The sequence below is a fragment of the Aythya ferina genome, assembly GCF_964211825.1.
Source record: "Aythya ferina genome assembly, chromosome: 6".
Taxonomy (NCBI): Eukaryota; Metazoa; Chordata; class Aves; order Anseriformes; family Anatidae; genus Aythya; species Aythya ferina.
In genome coordinates this window covers 24,281,042-24,294,698 of record NC_140303.1, presented here as the reverse complement: position 1 = coordinate 24,294,698, position 13,657 = coordinate 24,281,042, and the positions used below count along the sequence as shown (strand labels likewise).

The 13,657-nt window shown below is 41.1% G+C and overlaps 2 protein-coding genes across 3 annotated transcripts in view; one reads left to right on the top strand and one right to left on the bottom strand.

Annotated features, from left to right (window-relative positions):
• Positions 1 to 8,566, bottom strand: part of IFIH1 (interferon induced with helicase C domain 1) — a gene marked incomplete at its 5' end in the record, with an annotated part of 26,423 nt that extends 17,857 nt beyond the window's left edge. The window contains 4 exons of the mRNA XM_084524849.1: positions 252 to 332; positions 4,212 to 4,388; positions 6,069 to 6,225; positions 8,123 to 8,566. Of these exons, the coding sequence (XP_084380975.1) occupies positions 252 to 332; positions 4,212 to 4,388; positions 6,069 to 6,225; positions 8,123 to 8,566 (859 nt within the window). The remainder of the gene's footprint in view (positions 1 to 251; positions 333 to 4,211; positions 4,389 to 6,068; positions 6,226 to 8,122) is intronic.
• Positions 8,565 to 13,657, top strand: LOC311439311 (uncharacterized protein; the record flags this gene model as incomplete). Of its 2 annotated transcripts, none has more annotated exons than XM_084524851.1 (3): positions 8,565 to 8,759; positions 9,088 to 9,160; positions 12,240 to 13,657. In XM_084524851.1, 3 exons carry the CDS (start codon positions 8,565 to 8,567, stop codon positions 12,263 to 12,265), a joined length of 294 nt encoding a protein of 97 aa, XP_084380977.1. In that variant the 3' UTR covers positions 12,266 to 13,657. The 2 variants fall into 2 exon arrangements, with proteins under 2 accessions (XP_084380977.1, XP_084380976.1); XM_084524850.1 differs by lacking the exon at positions 12,240 to 13,657 and adding an exon at positions 9,712 to 11,107.

Sequence of the window (13,657 nt, the reverse complement as noted above, 5' to 3'; positions counted from 1 at the left end):
GTATGATGGCAATGTTTCGAGACCTATTCAGAGGATCCCAGTAAATCAGCTCCTTTGGGGCTTGAAGTTAAGTCCAGACCCATAAAAATGGCATCTGTTTACCAACAAAATAAGAGGAAGTTTGGTATATAAATACTGTTGTTGGAGTTCACAGTAAACGTTTTCCAGTTATTTTTGGTTTAGCATAGTCATAGAGGGCCTACCCTCCAGAGTTTATTTTGCAGTTACTCAATAAGAGAAGGGAAACATACCTGAATTACTGGTTGTACTGCTCTGTCCCAGGTTTTCATTCATGTTACTGACACTTCTATCTTCTGTAGTGACATCCGATTCTAAATGAAGAAACAGAAACAAATGTAGTATAGTATATTTGCTATACAAATATACATAGCCAGTGTGTCATTTACTCTCTCCCTTAGTTGTCAAAATGGGCTAGACAAATGTCTGTCAGGGATGGCTGAAAAATAATTTCCTTTCCTATGGAAGAAAAGATGGATAAGGTGACGGGGTTCGTAATTTAGTGTAGTCAGGCATCTATTTTCTGTTTGCTTAGAAGTAAGGGTCCACACAGGACCACATGCATGATCACCTCTAGTCTTATGTTCCTTTTCAGAAGGGAAAAAAAGTAAGAAAAACATGTTGGACAACTGGACACACAATAAATCTTCCAAACTGATTGCAAGTAAAAGCAGAGACCAACAATTCTGTTACACTCAATACAAAACTTGGACGCTGGTACAGAAATCTGGCAAGTTTCCTGCAGATATTCTAATGTTAAGATCTCCCTCTGCTGGGCAATCAATATATTGCACTGATTTTTATTTTTATTTTTTTTTTAAGCCACAAGTGTAATTTATACAGATTTTCCCAAACACGGTAATTCTAACATCTGAAGAGATACACAGAGTTCTTCTAGAGAAATCTTCTGCAAACAGACTCATCCTCCACTGTTTGTCAGCTTGCCTGCAGCACTCTGTAACTGAGCTCATAGTGTCCATAAGAAACAGTCAGAATAATTACAGTGACCTACATGTAATTATCTCATAGAACTTGTGTTCTATCAAGATTTTTTCAGTTTTTCCTTATCTATTTTACTTATTGTCCCCAACAAATAATTGGTACAACAAAACAGATGCTGTGAGAGATTAGAACTAAAAGGGAAGTCTTAGATCATTACTCCTAAAATACATTACAAAATCTTGTAATCTTGTAAGTGAGGTAGAAGTTTCACCTAGTCTGCCTTCAGTAAAAATGCAAAGTTTTGACTTCCCTTTTATGCAAGCTTTGGTCTCCTTGAAAGGTGAATGACTAAGTGAAACTAAACAGCTATTTCATGAAAAAAAGCATAATATAGACAACTGAAATGAAGCTACCTTAGCCACCTTAGTAGTCCAGTATTTGGTTAAGTCTTATTTTCCAGTTTACCTGACATAACCATTAAAGAAAAGGCAAATATATGTTTTGCTGTCCTCAGTTTTCTTCTTTTATTGCTTACAAACCTCAAAATCTAATTCAACTATGAATCTCCACCACACTTTAAGCACATAAATTAAAAGGCTAGTTTCCCAGAAATCAATGTAATCAAAATAAAGGCACTTAAAAAAATGCATATTCACAGCAGGACCCTGATCTAAATAAATATTCCCTACTATTATTATATAATAGCATGTATTTATTATCACACAAAAGACAGTATTGCCCTGAAAATAGAAGAAAACATCACCAGTTATAAACCATATTCAAAGATTTCTGACAAAATATTAAGTAGCTTTAGTAGGAATTCAATTTCTGAAAGTGACACTGCTATTGCTCACTTTCTAGTAATCCATGCAATTAGGAAAGAAAAGATGGAATTATGGTCTTCCTTCAAAAATGACCTACTAGAAGATGTATATGTAACAGAGAATATGTATTAACAAAGTATTTTATACTCAGTTATCCAAGTTACAATCTGCAGAATGCATTACAACAGAAAACATTAGTGGTAAAATGAAATGTAGAATACTCGTCTTCCAAATTAAAGTTGAATAGCATAATATTCTCCTGTTTTGATTGTATTAATCTTCTTGAATTATTTTAAAAGAAAAAAAAATTAATCATTTCCAGAACAATGAAGATAAAAGGGCTGATATTCTAACAGCTGTCACTGTCACTTTATGTCACTTTGCACTAACAAATAAGTATAAAGACAATGGAATGCAATGAAGAACATAGAAATATGCATTTTTTTGTGTTTATAAAGTCTTTCTTTCCTGTCATGTGACTGGAAACTGGTCAAAACTGTCCTACTTTCAAATTAATGGTTGTTTTTTCCACTCTGAAGCATTAAGGGGCACACTTTGTAAGACATTACTGAAACTTCCACTTAAAAAATCAGTCATCACCTCATAGTAACCACAAGTTAGTCAGATTTTCATGGAACTTTCATTGTGAACTGGAACCAACAGCGGGCAAAACACTCTTGAAATCATGGCTTTGAGCATGATGATAAGGATGGAAACAAAACACATTGGCTTCTTTTTCTATCTGTATTTTTCCTACAATATAATTATTCATTCCAATCTACTTCATTTTATTAAACAGATCTTGAAAAACACAGCTGCTATTTATTTGAAGTGCTTTCTATACAATTAAGAGAAACCTCAATTCAAGTGCTCCAATTCTGACCTTGCAAACTTTAGTGTTGTATTCTGTGTATGCAGCGTCTTATCTGTATTCTTGTACAGACAGTTTTCTTTCTAGTTTTCTCTCAGACTAAATTGTGTATTTCTACTCTACCTTTATGACCCTATGGCTCTGTACTGGGTCTGGCTGTGATGGAGCTTCTTTCCAGCATACTTTCTTCTCCTCCTCTTCATCTGAGGAGGAGGAGTGAGAGAGTGGTTGTGGTAGAGTTTAGCTACCCAGCAAGGTAAAACCACCATGGGCTCTCTTACCTTCTCCCTGACTCACTATGTCTTATCTACTGCAATAAAAGGGTCAGGGGAGTCTTTAGATCCAATGCAAAATGCAGGAATATCAAGTGATTTGAAAACAATTCTTCCTCCTTGAAATTTGTCCTCAATATATGGAGGAATGGTGGGAGTGTACTGCAAAACTGACAGATCAAAGTGCAAATTAGGTGGGTTCCTAGCCTACACGGAAGTAGAATCTGGGGTCCAGTTGTACTTTTACCTGTCTGGTCTAAAAATAGTCAGGTAAGATCACACTAACAGCAGTGAAAACCTATCCAGAGCAAGGCTACAATTAAGAGCCTAACTTGCCCTGAAACAACCCTAAGAGTAAGGATAACTTAGTTGGATTCATTCTGAATCATCAATAAATATTTGGCACCTCTGTTTTATAAGGCAAAATTATGTTCTAATGCAGGAAAACCAAGCTTATATTTCTGCTGCAGTCAATAATCCACTAATTGCTATAAATCATTGTAATATGCTGTTAAGATCACGCTAAATGAAAAATAAGCTACTACTGTTACACACTGAACGGCCACAGTTTTCAGAGCCAAATTTTTCTTGACATATTCATGTTTGATGAAAAAAAGAGCAACCTTAGTTGTCTTACTCCTTTGTCTGAGTAAGCCCACTAAAATAATTTCAGGCACAATTCATCTCAATTGCAACTATTGTTTGAGCTGCATCTGAACTTGTAACAGATACAAATGGTTCCTTAATCATACAGCATATGTTTGAATCATCAGTTCCTGGCTATATCTGGGAATTGCTGCTGGTAGTTGCTATTGCTCATGATCAACTCCACAGGCACATTTTAAAAAGTGAATCCATACAAACACGCCACAACAATTTCTTGGCAATGTCCTTCTAAGCCGTTCTGCACTGTGCTAGCAAATAGGTTTCTGAACTAGCTTGGTGTAGTTACTTTAGGTGAAGCTTTTTCATACCTTTCAGATTAATTAGTTCAAATATGACAACATTCTTTTTTGAGAACAACTCCTTTGAAGTGAAGTAAGCAAATTTAAAGATCTGTCCCCTAAGTTGGTACTGCAGTTAACTGATAGGACGAAATAGAATTTACTGCTTCCAAGAAATCAAGATTTACTTTTTCCATTAATTCCCTTCACACTGAATGTAGCATATGTTCCCGAATATTTGAGCAAGATGGGAACTAATAAACTAAGAATATTCTCTTAGTTACTTCCAGTTACTAAAGTTGAACTGGTACCAGAACAAAATATCAATTAGTGGACGTACCCAAAACTACAGAATTCTTTTCAACAGATGTTTCCAATACACCATTTTCACTGACAGAACCACTATTCAGATTTTCTTGCTGTTTCAAATCCTTCACTCCAGAATGTCCTGGTTGGCTTGCAGCTTCTGTTTCTTTGTTTGTACTGTTCTTCACCCCGTTTCCTTTATTATCTTTTCCTATAAAGTAACAGAAGAAATAACATGGCACTATAAAAAAAATATTCTTTTACTGTGTAGCACAGAAACCAAAGAATTAGTCTGTATTCAATATGCTTGTCACATCAGCACAGCAGCATGACATATGGTCTTGACAAACGGTAGTTTTGAATTCTAATGCTTTCATAAATATTTATTTAAAAAGTTATTGATCATAAATCTCTTCTGAATTCTGTAAGTTTTGTAAGGTCATTAACAGATGTACCTTAAAAGAAGACTTCAAAACCTTCTCATAAAACTGAAAACCTGCGAGAACTTTCCCCAAACGTCTTCCTGCCTTCCATTTCTTTGTCTTATTCCAAACACAAAAATGATTTCTCTCTGACTTCGTAGAATCACAGAATATCCTGAGTTGGAAGGGACTCACAAGGATCATTGAGTCCACCTCTTAACTCTACACAGGACCACCCAAAACTCAGACCACGTGTCTGAGATCTTTGTACAAATGCTTCTTGACCTCTGGCAGGCTCAGTGCTGTGACCGAGGGAGCCTGTCCCAGTGTCCAACAACCCTCTGGGTGCAGAACCTTTCCCTAACATCCAGCCTCACCCTCCCCTGTCCCAGCTCCGTATCATTCCCTCAGGCCCTGTCACTGTCCCCAGAAAGCAGAGCTCAGCGCCTGCCCCTCTGCTCCTGCTCCCCTCGTGAGGGAGCTGCAGGCTGCCATGAGGCCTCCCCTCAGCCTCCTCTTCTCTGGGCTGAACAAACCAAGGGACCTCAGCTGCTCCTCATATGTCTTGCCCTTTAGACCCTTCACCATCTTGTAGCCCTCCTTTTAGTAATTAGTGCATGTACTATGCATTTATTTTTTTTTTACCTGATAGCAAAGTAATGAAGACAAGAATTTAAGCCTGACAAATGTGTAACAGAAAATGAAACTTAGGACCACAGTACTGGTTGATCTATTCCCACCATCTGACTCACTTAAAAAATTAATTCTCAAATATCTTATAAAACCTATGCTGACTGCAATATAAAACTGGGGGTTGGGGTCTCCTTTTTTCCATATTTTAGCATGGAGGGTGATAATTTTACAATATCATAATCACTGTACAGGAATAGAAAGTGGTAACCAAAAACCTCAACCTCTTACTTTCATTTCTGTAAATAATGTTTACTAGTTTATTCTACTACTTCCAGTAAATGTTATGCAATATATCTTAAGTCCTATCAATGTGTTATCCCCAAGGAGATATGCTCCAGTCTACTTTAAAATACCAAATGTATTTGTAAACCATGCTATAAAAGAAACATTAATCTTTGTGGTGAAAGAAGAATCCAGAAAAGGCTTGTTTTATTTGTTCAAAGTAATCTTCTAATATTATGAATGATTATACAAATATCATATTGAAAACCAATGGGTTACAAAAGGTAAGTATTCAGTTTAATTACAATTTTGGTCATACTGTTGTAAGTTTGATATTGCTTAATAAGGATTTCTAGTGTTTAAGAATCTATCAGGTTAGCTGTTAAATAACTTCATTCTGAAATCCTCAGACAACTGAAAGCATTTGTCTTTTCACTATTTGTCTATAGTGAAATCAATATGGCTGGAACCCTGCATTGTTTCCAAAGTAAAAGCTCAAAAAGAGATGTTAAAAAAAGCCAACACACATTATTATGGTGTAATAAGATGATTACCTCCTGTATTTCCGCTTAAATCATCTGCAAGGTCTTCATGTTGTGTTTGACGCAGAGCAACCAAGAAAGGAGAGAACCAATCCTTTTTCTGCACTATTCTACTCAATAGCTCTCTTGCACCATCTCTGTTCCCACGAGTTTCAGTAACAGCACTGATCTGGTAAAAATAAAATAAAACACTTTGAGACAGAATTTTGAAACAGTTTAGGGAAGTTAGCAAGAATAGTATAACTACAAAAGTATTTCCCTGTCATCACTAAAACACAGGAACAAACATATATGGTGGGCCTGACAATAATTTTACTCACCAGCAGAGTTTTACTGCATTTTTGTCCAACATCATATAGTTTCTGGTAGTATACATAAAACAAGAGATCTGAGATTTAATTGGAGAGACTGGTGGTACTGGAAATGGTTATAATAACAACCATTATAATAATCTTTTTTAAGGAACATTAATGGGTGTTCACATTGGTTTAGGAACTAAACCAATTGCTTCTCCTTGCTTAAGGAGAAATAATGCCCTACAGCATATCAGAGCTCACACTTCATCTATAGCATGACCTCATACTTAGAATTGAACATTTCCCTTCTTAAACACTGGCTTCAACTTCCCAATTCTCACTTAAAGATATGATACAAGCACAATACAATAATACAAGATACAATACCCTGTTGAAAGTGACTACTGCCCTCAAAGAAGCTATAGAAAAGTGTTCCAAGGATGTCATGAGCAGAAGTGGGCAGGTGTTCACAACAAAGAAAAGCACTGTTTCAAAAGTACTGCTGCTTGAGACAGGTGTTCAGTCTTCAAGGGCAATTTCCTCAAGGCTTAAGAATCATCCATACTGATATGCAAGAAAATGGGTAAGCACAGCAGCTGGCTCAAGTTTTGCCAAACAGGGTGAAAACCCCCTCACTGAGGCTGAATACAAAAAGAAGGTGTGTGGGCAGTGGGAAGAGAGATGAGTTAAACAAAGGTGGAATATAGCAGGACTACCCTGGGATGTCATTCATTAAGAAAGCCTAGGCCCTATCAGAATTGAAACTGGCAAGGGTCTGAAGAGTAACAACTTAAGCTGAAATACAAGCAGCATAAAGATGACCAGGGAACATGTGCACCCATTAAGGAATGGAGCCAATAGTTTCCTAAAAGATTCCTGTCTCCACCTGCTGCATTACCATGCTTGGCTCCCCAGCTCTTGGGGTGCAGCTAGCCCTTGCTGCTTCCCGACAGTCACCAATCAGATGAATTGGTGACTTACATGACTCTCATTTAACTGACATGAGCATTGAAGCACCTAAACAGTTGATGCAAAGTTCAGAGTGCAAGTATGACATAATTCTACTGTTAGTTTGTGAGCTTTTGTCTTATTTCTACGCCAAATTTATCTCTCTCTGTCTCTCTCTCTATATATATTTCTTCTTCTAGTACTGTTTCAGGATATCAACTTTTTTACTTTTTTGGTTTCAAGTAAGTTTCACACTAGTCCAGGCAAGCCATTCTTGGCCCAGTGGAGTAAACACTGGCAAATGTTTTTGTCAAAGCCATTACCCTTCACTTGCTCTTTCTTGTCAAATTGGTATTTCTGCTCAGCTTCATAGTCTGCTGCTGGGTGTGATATTTCTTAGTGAACCTAAGGCAAAAAATAAAGGCGAAGGAAGGTCTTGTTTTACTTCAAATGTTCCCTAGAACTTTATAGGCTGGCACAACTTTCTGGTATGGTTCATAGGCCAAAAGACACTTAATTATCTCCTGAGCCAGGTGTCTGTCAAAATGATAAGTCATAGTAAAGTTGGCCAGACTCCTTCCACTTACATACTGGTCTATTCTAACTCTCTGCTCAAGGTATTTACTGTCTGCCCCTGGTTGTTAGCTGGCATCCCATCTGCTAGCCAACCTCTTAAGTGTTCAGCAGCTTACCTGGAGCACCACCCTTTAGCTTTTTACACTTACATGAGGCCACTTCTTGCTGTGGTGCCCCACAGCTCCTGGGGGTGGCCAGCATCTGTGGGACTGCCTGGTGCCCAGCCTGACAGAATGGGCCACTTACCCGTTCCAGGTCCTCCTCCTGGAAAATGTTCATCTGCAGGCACATCTCGGCCACCTGCCTGGCCCGCATCTTATCCACTAGGGTGGCGTGGAGCAGCTGCACCAACTGCACACAGAGGTCGTGGTCAGCCTCCTCGGTGGGCGAGGGCAGCTGGCTGGGGTTCACGTAGCTGGCAGCCAGGTTGCAGCCGCTGTTCTCCAGCGCCTGCACGAACTCAGGAAACCAACCTTGGTCGCGGGGGCCGCGCTCCACGGCGCGCAGCAGCTCCTCGGCCCCCTCCACATCGCCCCTCTGCTCCGCCACCACCCGCACCTTCTCCTTCTCCTCCAGGCTCAGCGAGGGCAGCCAGTCCAGCACCGGCAGCACCCGGATGTATTGCTTCAGCCGCGGCCTGAAGCAGGAGATCATGTAGAGGAAGCACTCGTCTCGGCACTCCGTCGACATGGTCGCGCTGGCGGTGCCCAGGACGGGGTCGGGGGGATACTGCAGGGGTGGCCGGGGAGCGCCGCAGCCGGGGTCCGCCGGCAGCCCGCCCGCAGGTCGCCGCCCCGTAAGCCGGCTCCTTTCGAGCCCTTTCGGTTTCGTTTGCGGGCGGCTGCCGAGTGCGGCTGCCCAGCCCCTGGAGGGACGGGCACGGGTAAGTGTCGCTCCCAAATGTTTGGAAGGAAACTTTGAACGGGCACCGTGGGTTTAAAGGCCGAGATTTCGCTTTCCAGACGGGGGTTTCTAGTGCTGCTGCCGATTTGTGCAGCTGTGCCTTTCCAGGCTCACACCACGGGAGGCGCTAGACGCTGAGGAAGTGGGGACCCCAGGCGATTGGAGTGGTCTGCCTGCACTGTGCAGAGGGGTTAGTCCCTTCTGCACAACTCAGACTCGATTATAACTCCTTAAGCTTGTGAACGACACTTCACTTTACAAAACCCGTGTATCTGATCTTATTCCGTCTCTGGGTCTTTGTCCTCCAGGCGGACCCCAAAACCCGAACTCCAGAACAGGATGAGCTCCTGCAGGCGCTATGGGTGCAGCCCAGCAGGACAGGTCTGGCTGCCTGCTTCTCTTGCCCCACCCAGTAGTAATTTGTTGCTGTGAACTGTGTCCTACTCAAATGAAGGCATTTAATCTGTGATTCAAATTCTGCCAGTGCCCCCAACCAGGCAAAATTAGAGGTTTTGGGTATCTTTTCACTGATGATTTTTATTTATTCATTCATTTATTTTGGTACAAGCAATAGTTATTCAAGACTTTGGGAATCCTTGCCCTATAGGTCTGATTCAAAGCAAAATGATGCCTGTAATTACTTCACATTGATTTTGATGCTCTCTCGAGTATCCAGTGATACTGTAGAACACGTTCAATTAGACATGTTCCAGATACTCAGATTGGAAAAGACCTCTAAGATTATCAAGTCCAACCTTTAGCCTAGTACTAAAGTCCACCACTAAACCATGCTACTAAATTCTACATCTACATGTTTCTTGAATACCACCAGGGATGGTGACTCAATCACTTCCCTGGGCAGCCTGTTCCAATGCTGCACAAACCTTTCAGTAAAGAAATTTCTCCTAATATCTGACATAAAACCTCCCCAGCACAACTTGAGGTCATTTACCCTCATCTTATCACTTGGTGCATGGGAGAAGAGCCCGATCCCCACCTCATCACAACCTCCCTTAAGGTAATTACATGTATAAAGTACAATGAGGTCTCCCCTAAGCCTTTTCTTCTCCAAGCTAAACAACCCCAGCTCCCTCAGCTGCTCCCACAAGACTCATTCTCTAGACTCTTCATCAGCTTTGTTGCCCATCTTTGAAGACACATAGAGTTTTAATTCTTGCTTATATTGTTGTATACTCATCTTGCTCCCTTAGTTTCTGTTTCCCAGTTTGTTTTACTTTCGTTTTACTGCTTGCTGTCCCTTCTGCTTCTCTCAAGTTTCACTCTTCATTATTTTTGGTTACTGCTTTACGCAAGTTTCATCTGAAAGACTTTTGGAGAAAGTCACTTTGCTTTCTGCCCCCTGTACTTCTTCTGCTGTCATTACTTTTTTTAGATGACAGGCCAGGGTTTTGTTTCACATGTTGCATACATAGCAGCGACAAATAAGGCCCTGTGTATTTATACCAGAACAGTGCTTTACAGGCTCAAGGAGTTTGCAGACATCAGAAGGGAACTTATTTGGATTTAGAGGGACAAAAAGACCAACATTACTTGATGTCATTCCTGCTGCTAGGCTGAACAAGTAATGGCTGACCTGCTCTTCTGCTGTCCCCTAGCTGGATGCTTGCACTCCTGCCTGCCTTGGCCATTGCCGAGCCCTCTGTCCCTTCCAAACTGGGCTGATACCAGCCACGGGGCTGATAACCACAGCCTCCAGTAGAGCGCCATGGGCAGCTCCCAGCCCAGTGGGAAACCTAACCCACAGCCAGGGGTGCAGCCTCACGGCAAAGCTTAATCCTCAGAAGGCTGGAGCACCTCTCTATGAAGAAAGGTTGAGGGAACTGGACTTGTTTAGCTTGGAGAAGGCTCTGGGGAGACCTCATTGTGGCCTTCTAGTACTTGAAGGGGGCATATGTACAGGAGGGGGAACTCCTGTTTATGTCTGTTGATAGGACAAGGGGGAATAGTTTTAAACTAAAACAGGGGAGATATAGGTTGGTAAGTAGGAGAAGGTTTTTCATTTGGAGCGTGGTGAGGCACTAGAACAGGTTGCCCAGAGAGGTCGTGGATGCTCCATCCCTGAAGGCATTCAAGGCCAGTCTAGATGAGGCGCTGGGCAGCCTGCTCTAGTGGTTAGCAACCCCGCCCAGAGTAGTGGGGTTGAAACTAGATGATCTTTAAGTACCTTTTCAGCCCAGGCCATTCCATGAGTCTACGATTAAATCACGAGCACAAACAGCACACCCCCTTCCCCGCCCCGCTGAGGCGGCCGCAACGCGCCGCGCCCCTCCTCACCGCCCCGGCGGCACCGCGCAGGCGCGTAGCGGCCAACAGCAGTGGCCGAGATGGCGGTGGGCGGGCCCGCTGCGAGTGTTTTTGTGAGGAAGGAGGGAGCTCGGTGCTGGCGCTGCTGCGCCTTGGGTCCCGATCAGCCTAAGGAAGACCTCGCGCGCGCGGCGGCTCCTCGCCTTTGGTCTTGGGAGAGCTTTGCTCGCCGTTCCGTTTTGTTGCCCTTCGGCGCTGCTTGGGGACTAGGGCAGCCCTAGCTCCTCAGAGGGGCTGCAGCAGCGTTGTGGCTTCGTGTGCCCGGCAGGGGCAGTGGGCACGAAACTTTTTTAAAAAGAGAGTTTTAGGAAGGGTGGATAGTACGTCTGAAAAGGAGTTGTAGTGTTTGGGAAAGCACTTCACAGCGTCCATTATAGCACAAACAAACGTGAAAGGCTTGGATGCTGTTTGCATTACATGTCCTTGAGCAATAAGAGAGCTGAAGAAGGGTACTTGTGGCTACAACATAAGAAAGAAGAATAAATATTTTTTTCTGTGTTATTTAGCTGCTCAGCCTAAACACAGTTGCTATAGGGCCTTGTCACTTAGCTTTCCTGACACTGGTGTTTAGCAGCTTCCAGACTGCTCAAATAAACCAGGCCTTTGTATGTGTCTCCTTTGTCATTGTTAGTTAAAATTTAATATTTTAATAGTAATGCTGTGTATTTAGGGATCCAAGCATCTCATGTTATGAAGTGCTACATCTGAAATTTACTCTTAGAAAACTGGCACAGGTTGTACTAGTGGCAGTGAGGGCTTTGCTTTTCTCAGAAGCGTAGATCTGAGGCTGCTTTTGAAATATAATAAAGGTCCTTCTTCATGTGATCCACAGGAACCATTTGCAGCTGCACTAAGGAGTAACTCAACACTTGGGGCCAAAACCAAGCCTCTTTCCTTTCTGTTTTCCCAAGGACTTGCCTTAATCCAACTAGTTCAGTGAATAGTTTTTAGTGTTTATATATGTGTATATGTGTATGTATGCACTCAGCTTTCTAAAGTGTCTTAAAGTATTTCTGAGGCCAAGAGGAATCTCTGACTGAAGACATGTTCTTTGTTAGGGTTTTGTGACTATCAGGTATGGTTGTTTTACTCTGTGTAACATGAAAAACAATGTGTTGATTTGTTGTCTTCTTAGGAGTGGCTTGCTTCCATTGCCAGTGACTGGTGAAGTAACAGACCTATAGAAATATGTCATATATCTGAGAGAGGCCTGTCCCTATGGAGACTTTATAACATGGTTTGAATATGGGAGGATCTACAATGAGCATCTAATTTTTCATTGGAGTTAAGGAAAGTGTAAATGAAGAGCATAACGTTTCTCTGGGTATCACAGAATACTATTAATCCTACTTTATCACTGCAGTGATGAAATCTGGCTTTGTATTAACCATTGCAAATAGCGTATTTTGCTTTCTTCAAAAGGAAGATGATTTCTGTACTCCTTCATGACGTGCATTGTGTAAGCAAATTATTCTTGGTACAAATGAGATAATGTGGCCGAGGAATTTGTGTGGGTCTGCCTGTCTTCATCAATGTGGCTTATTTTTTCACAATTTTGAAAAGACTGTGTGAGAAGGGTGGAAAATTAGGTACAAAATCTTTGGAGGGGAAGGGAGCAGGGCATAACAGACCTTTTCATGGAGCAAGTTCACCAAAATTGGTGAGCTTTTAGATCTTTGACTTTCTCTTCATTTTTCAAAAAATGAAATAGTTTAGTGAAAGGTATAATACTGGAAAGTTTAAGTTGTGTTCTAGATAACCATGCTTAAAGCTTCATATGAGTCAGAAATTACTGTTTTTCGAAAATCTACTTAAGATGTGGGCTCGCTGAAAATTCTTTTTTTCTTAGGGGTAGCCTTGTCATTATATTTATTAATATATAATATTTGAATATGTTTATATTCAATAATACATATTTGAATGTTTAATTACATGCTTACCTGTTCACTGCCATCAATATTTAAGATGAAAGTTCTGCTTACTGTTTCTGATTCAGATCAGTTGTTCTTTGGTTACAGTGTCTTGTTAAACAGTGTAAGAATGTTTCGTTATCATTACAGATAATGTAATGCATTAATAATCACTGATATCTTTTGCAAGTTAAATGAGAGCTGTCAACTGTGATGAATGTGTGCATTTGTTCTAGAGCATGGAGAATTAGATGCTGAAGAACTACAGAGATAGATAATCAATGGAATCTATTCTGGGAAGATAGTGAGCATTTTGCTGTGGCAGGCAGGCAGGTATAGCTCAGTGCTGGAGAGATTACCACCACTGTCTTGCTGACTGCCTTTTGAAGTAAAAAGTGGGAGGTAAAAAGAAGACTGAGCTTTTATACCTCATCTAATTCTGTCACCATTCAAAATTAAATCATAATCTCAAGGAGGCTTCTCTAAGGTATTAATTTCAGTTGGTTCCCTAGTAGGCTAATGTAATGTAATGTAAATACCCTGTATTTGGAAAAGTGAAAACTTAAGATCATGTAAATGTAGGCCATGCATGGTAGCTAGCTTGCTTGCTCAAGGGTATTTTAGGTAAAACTTGCCTACTCCT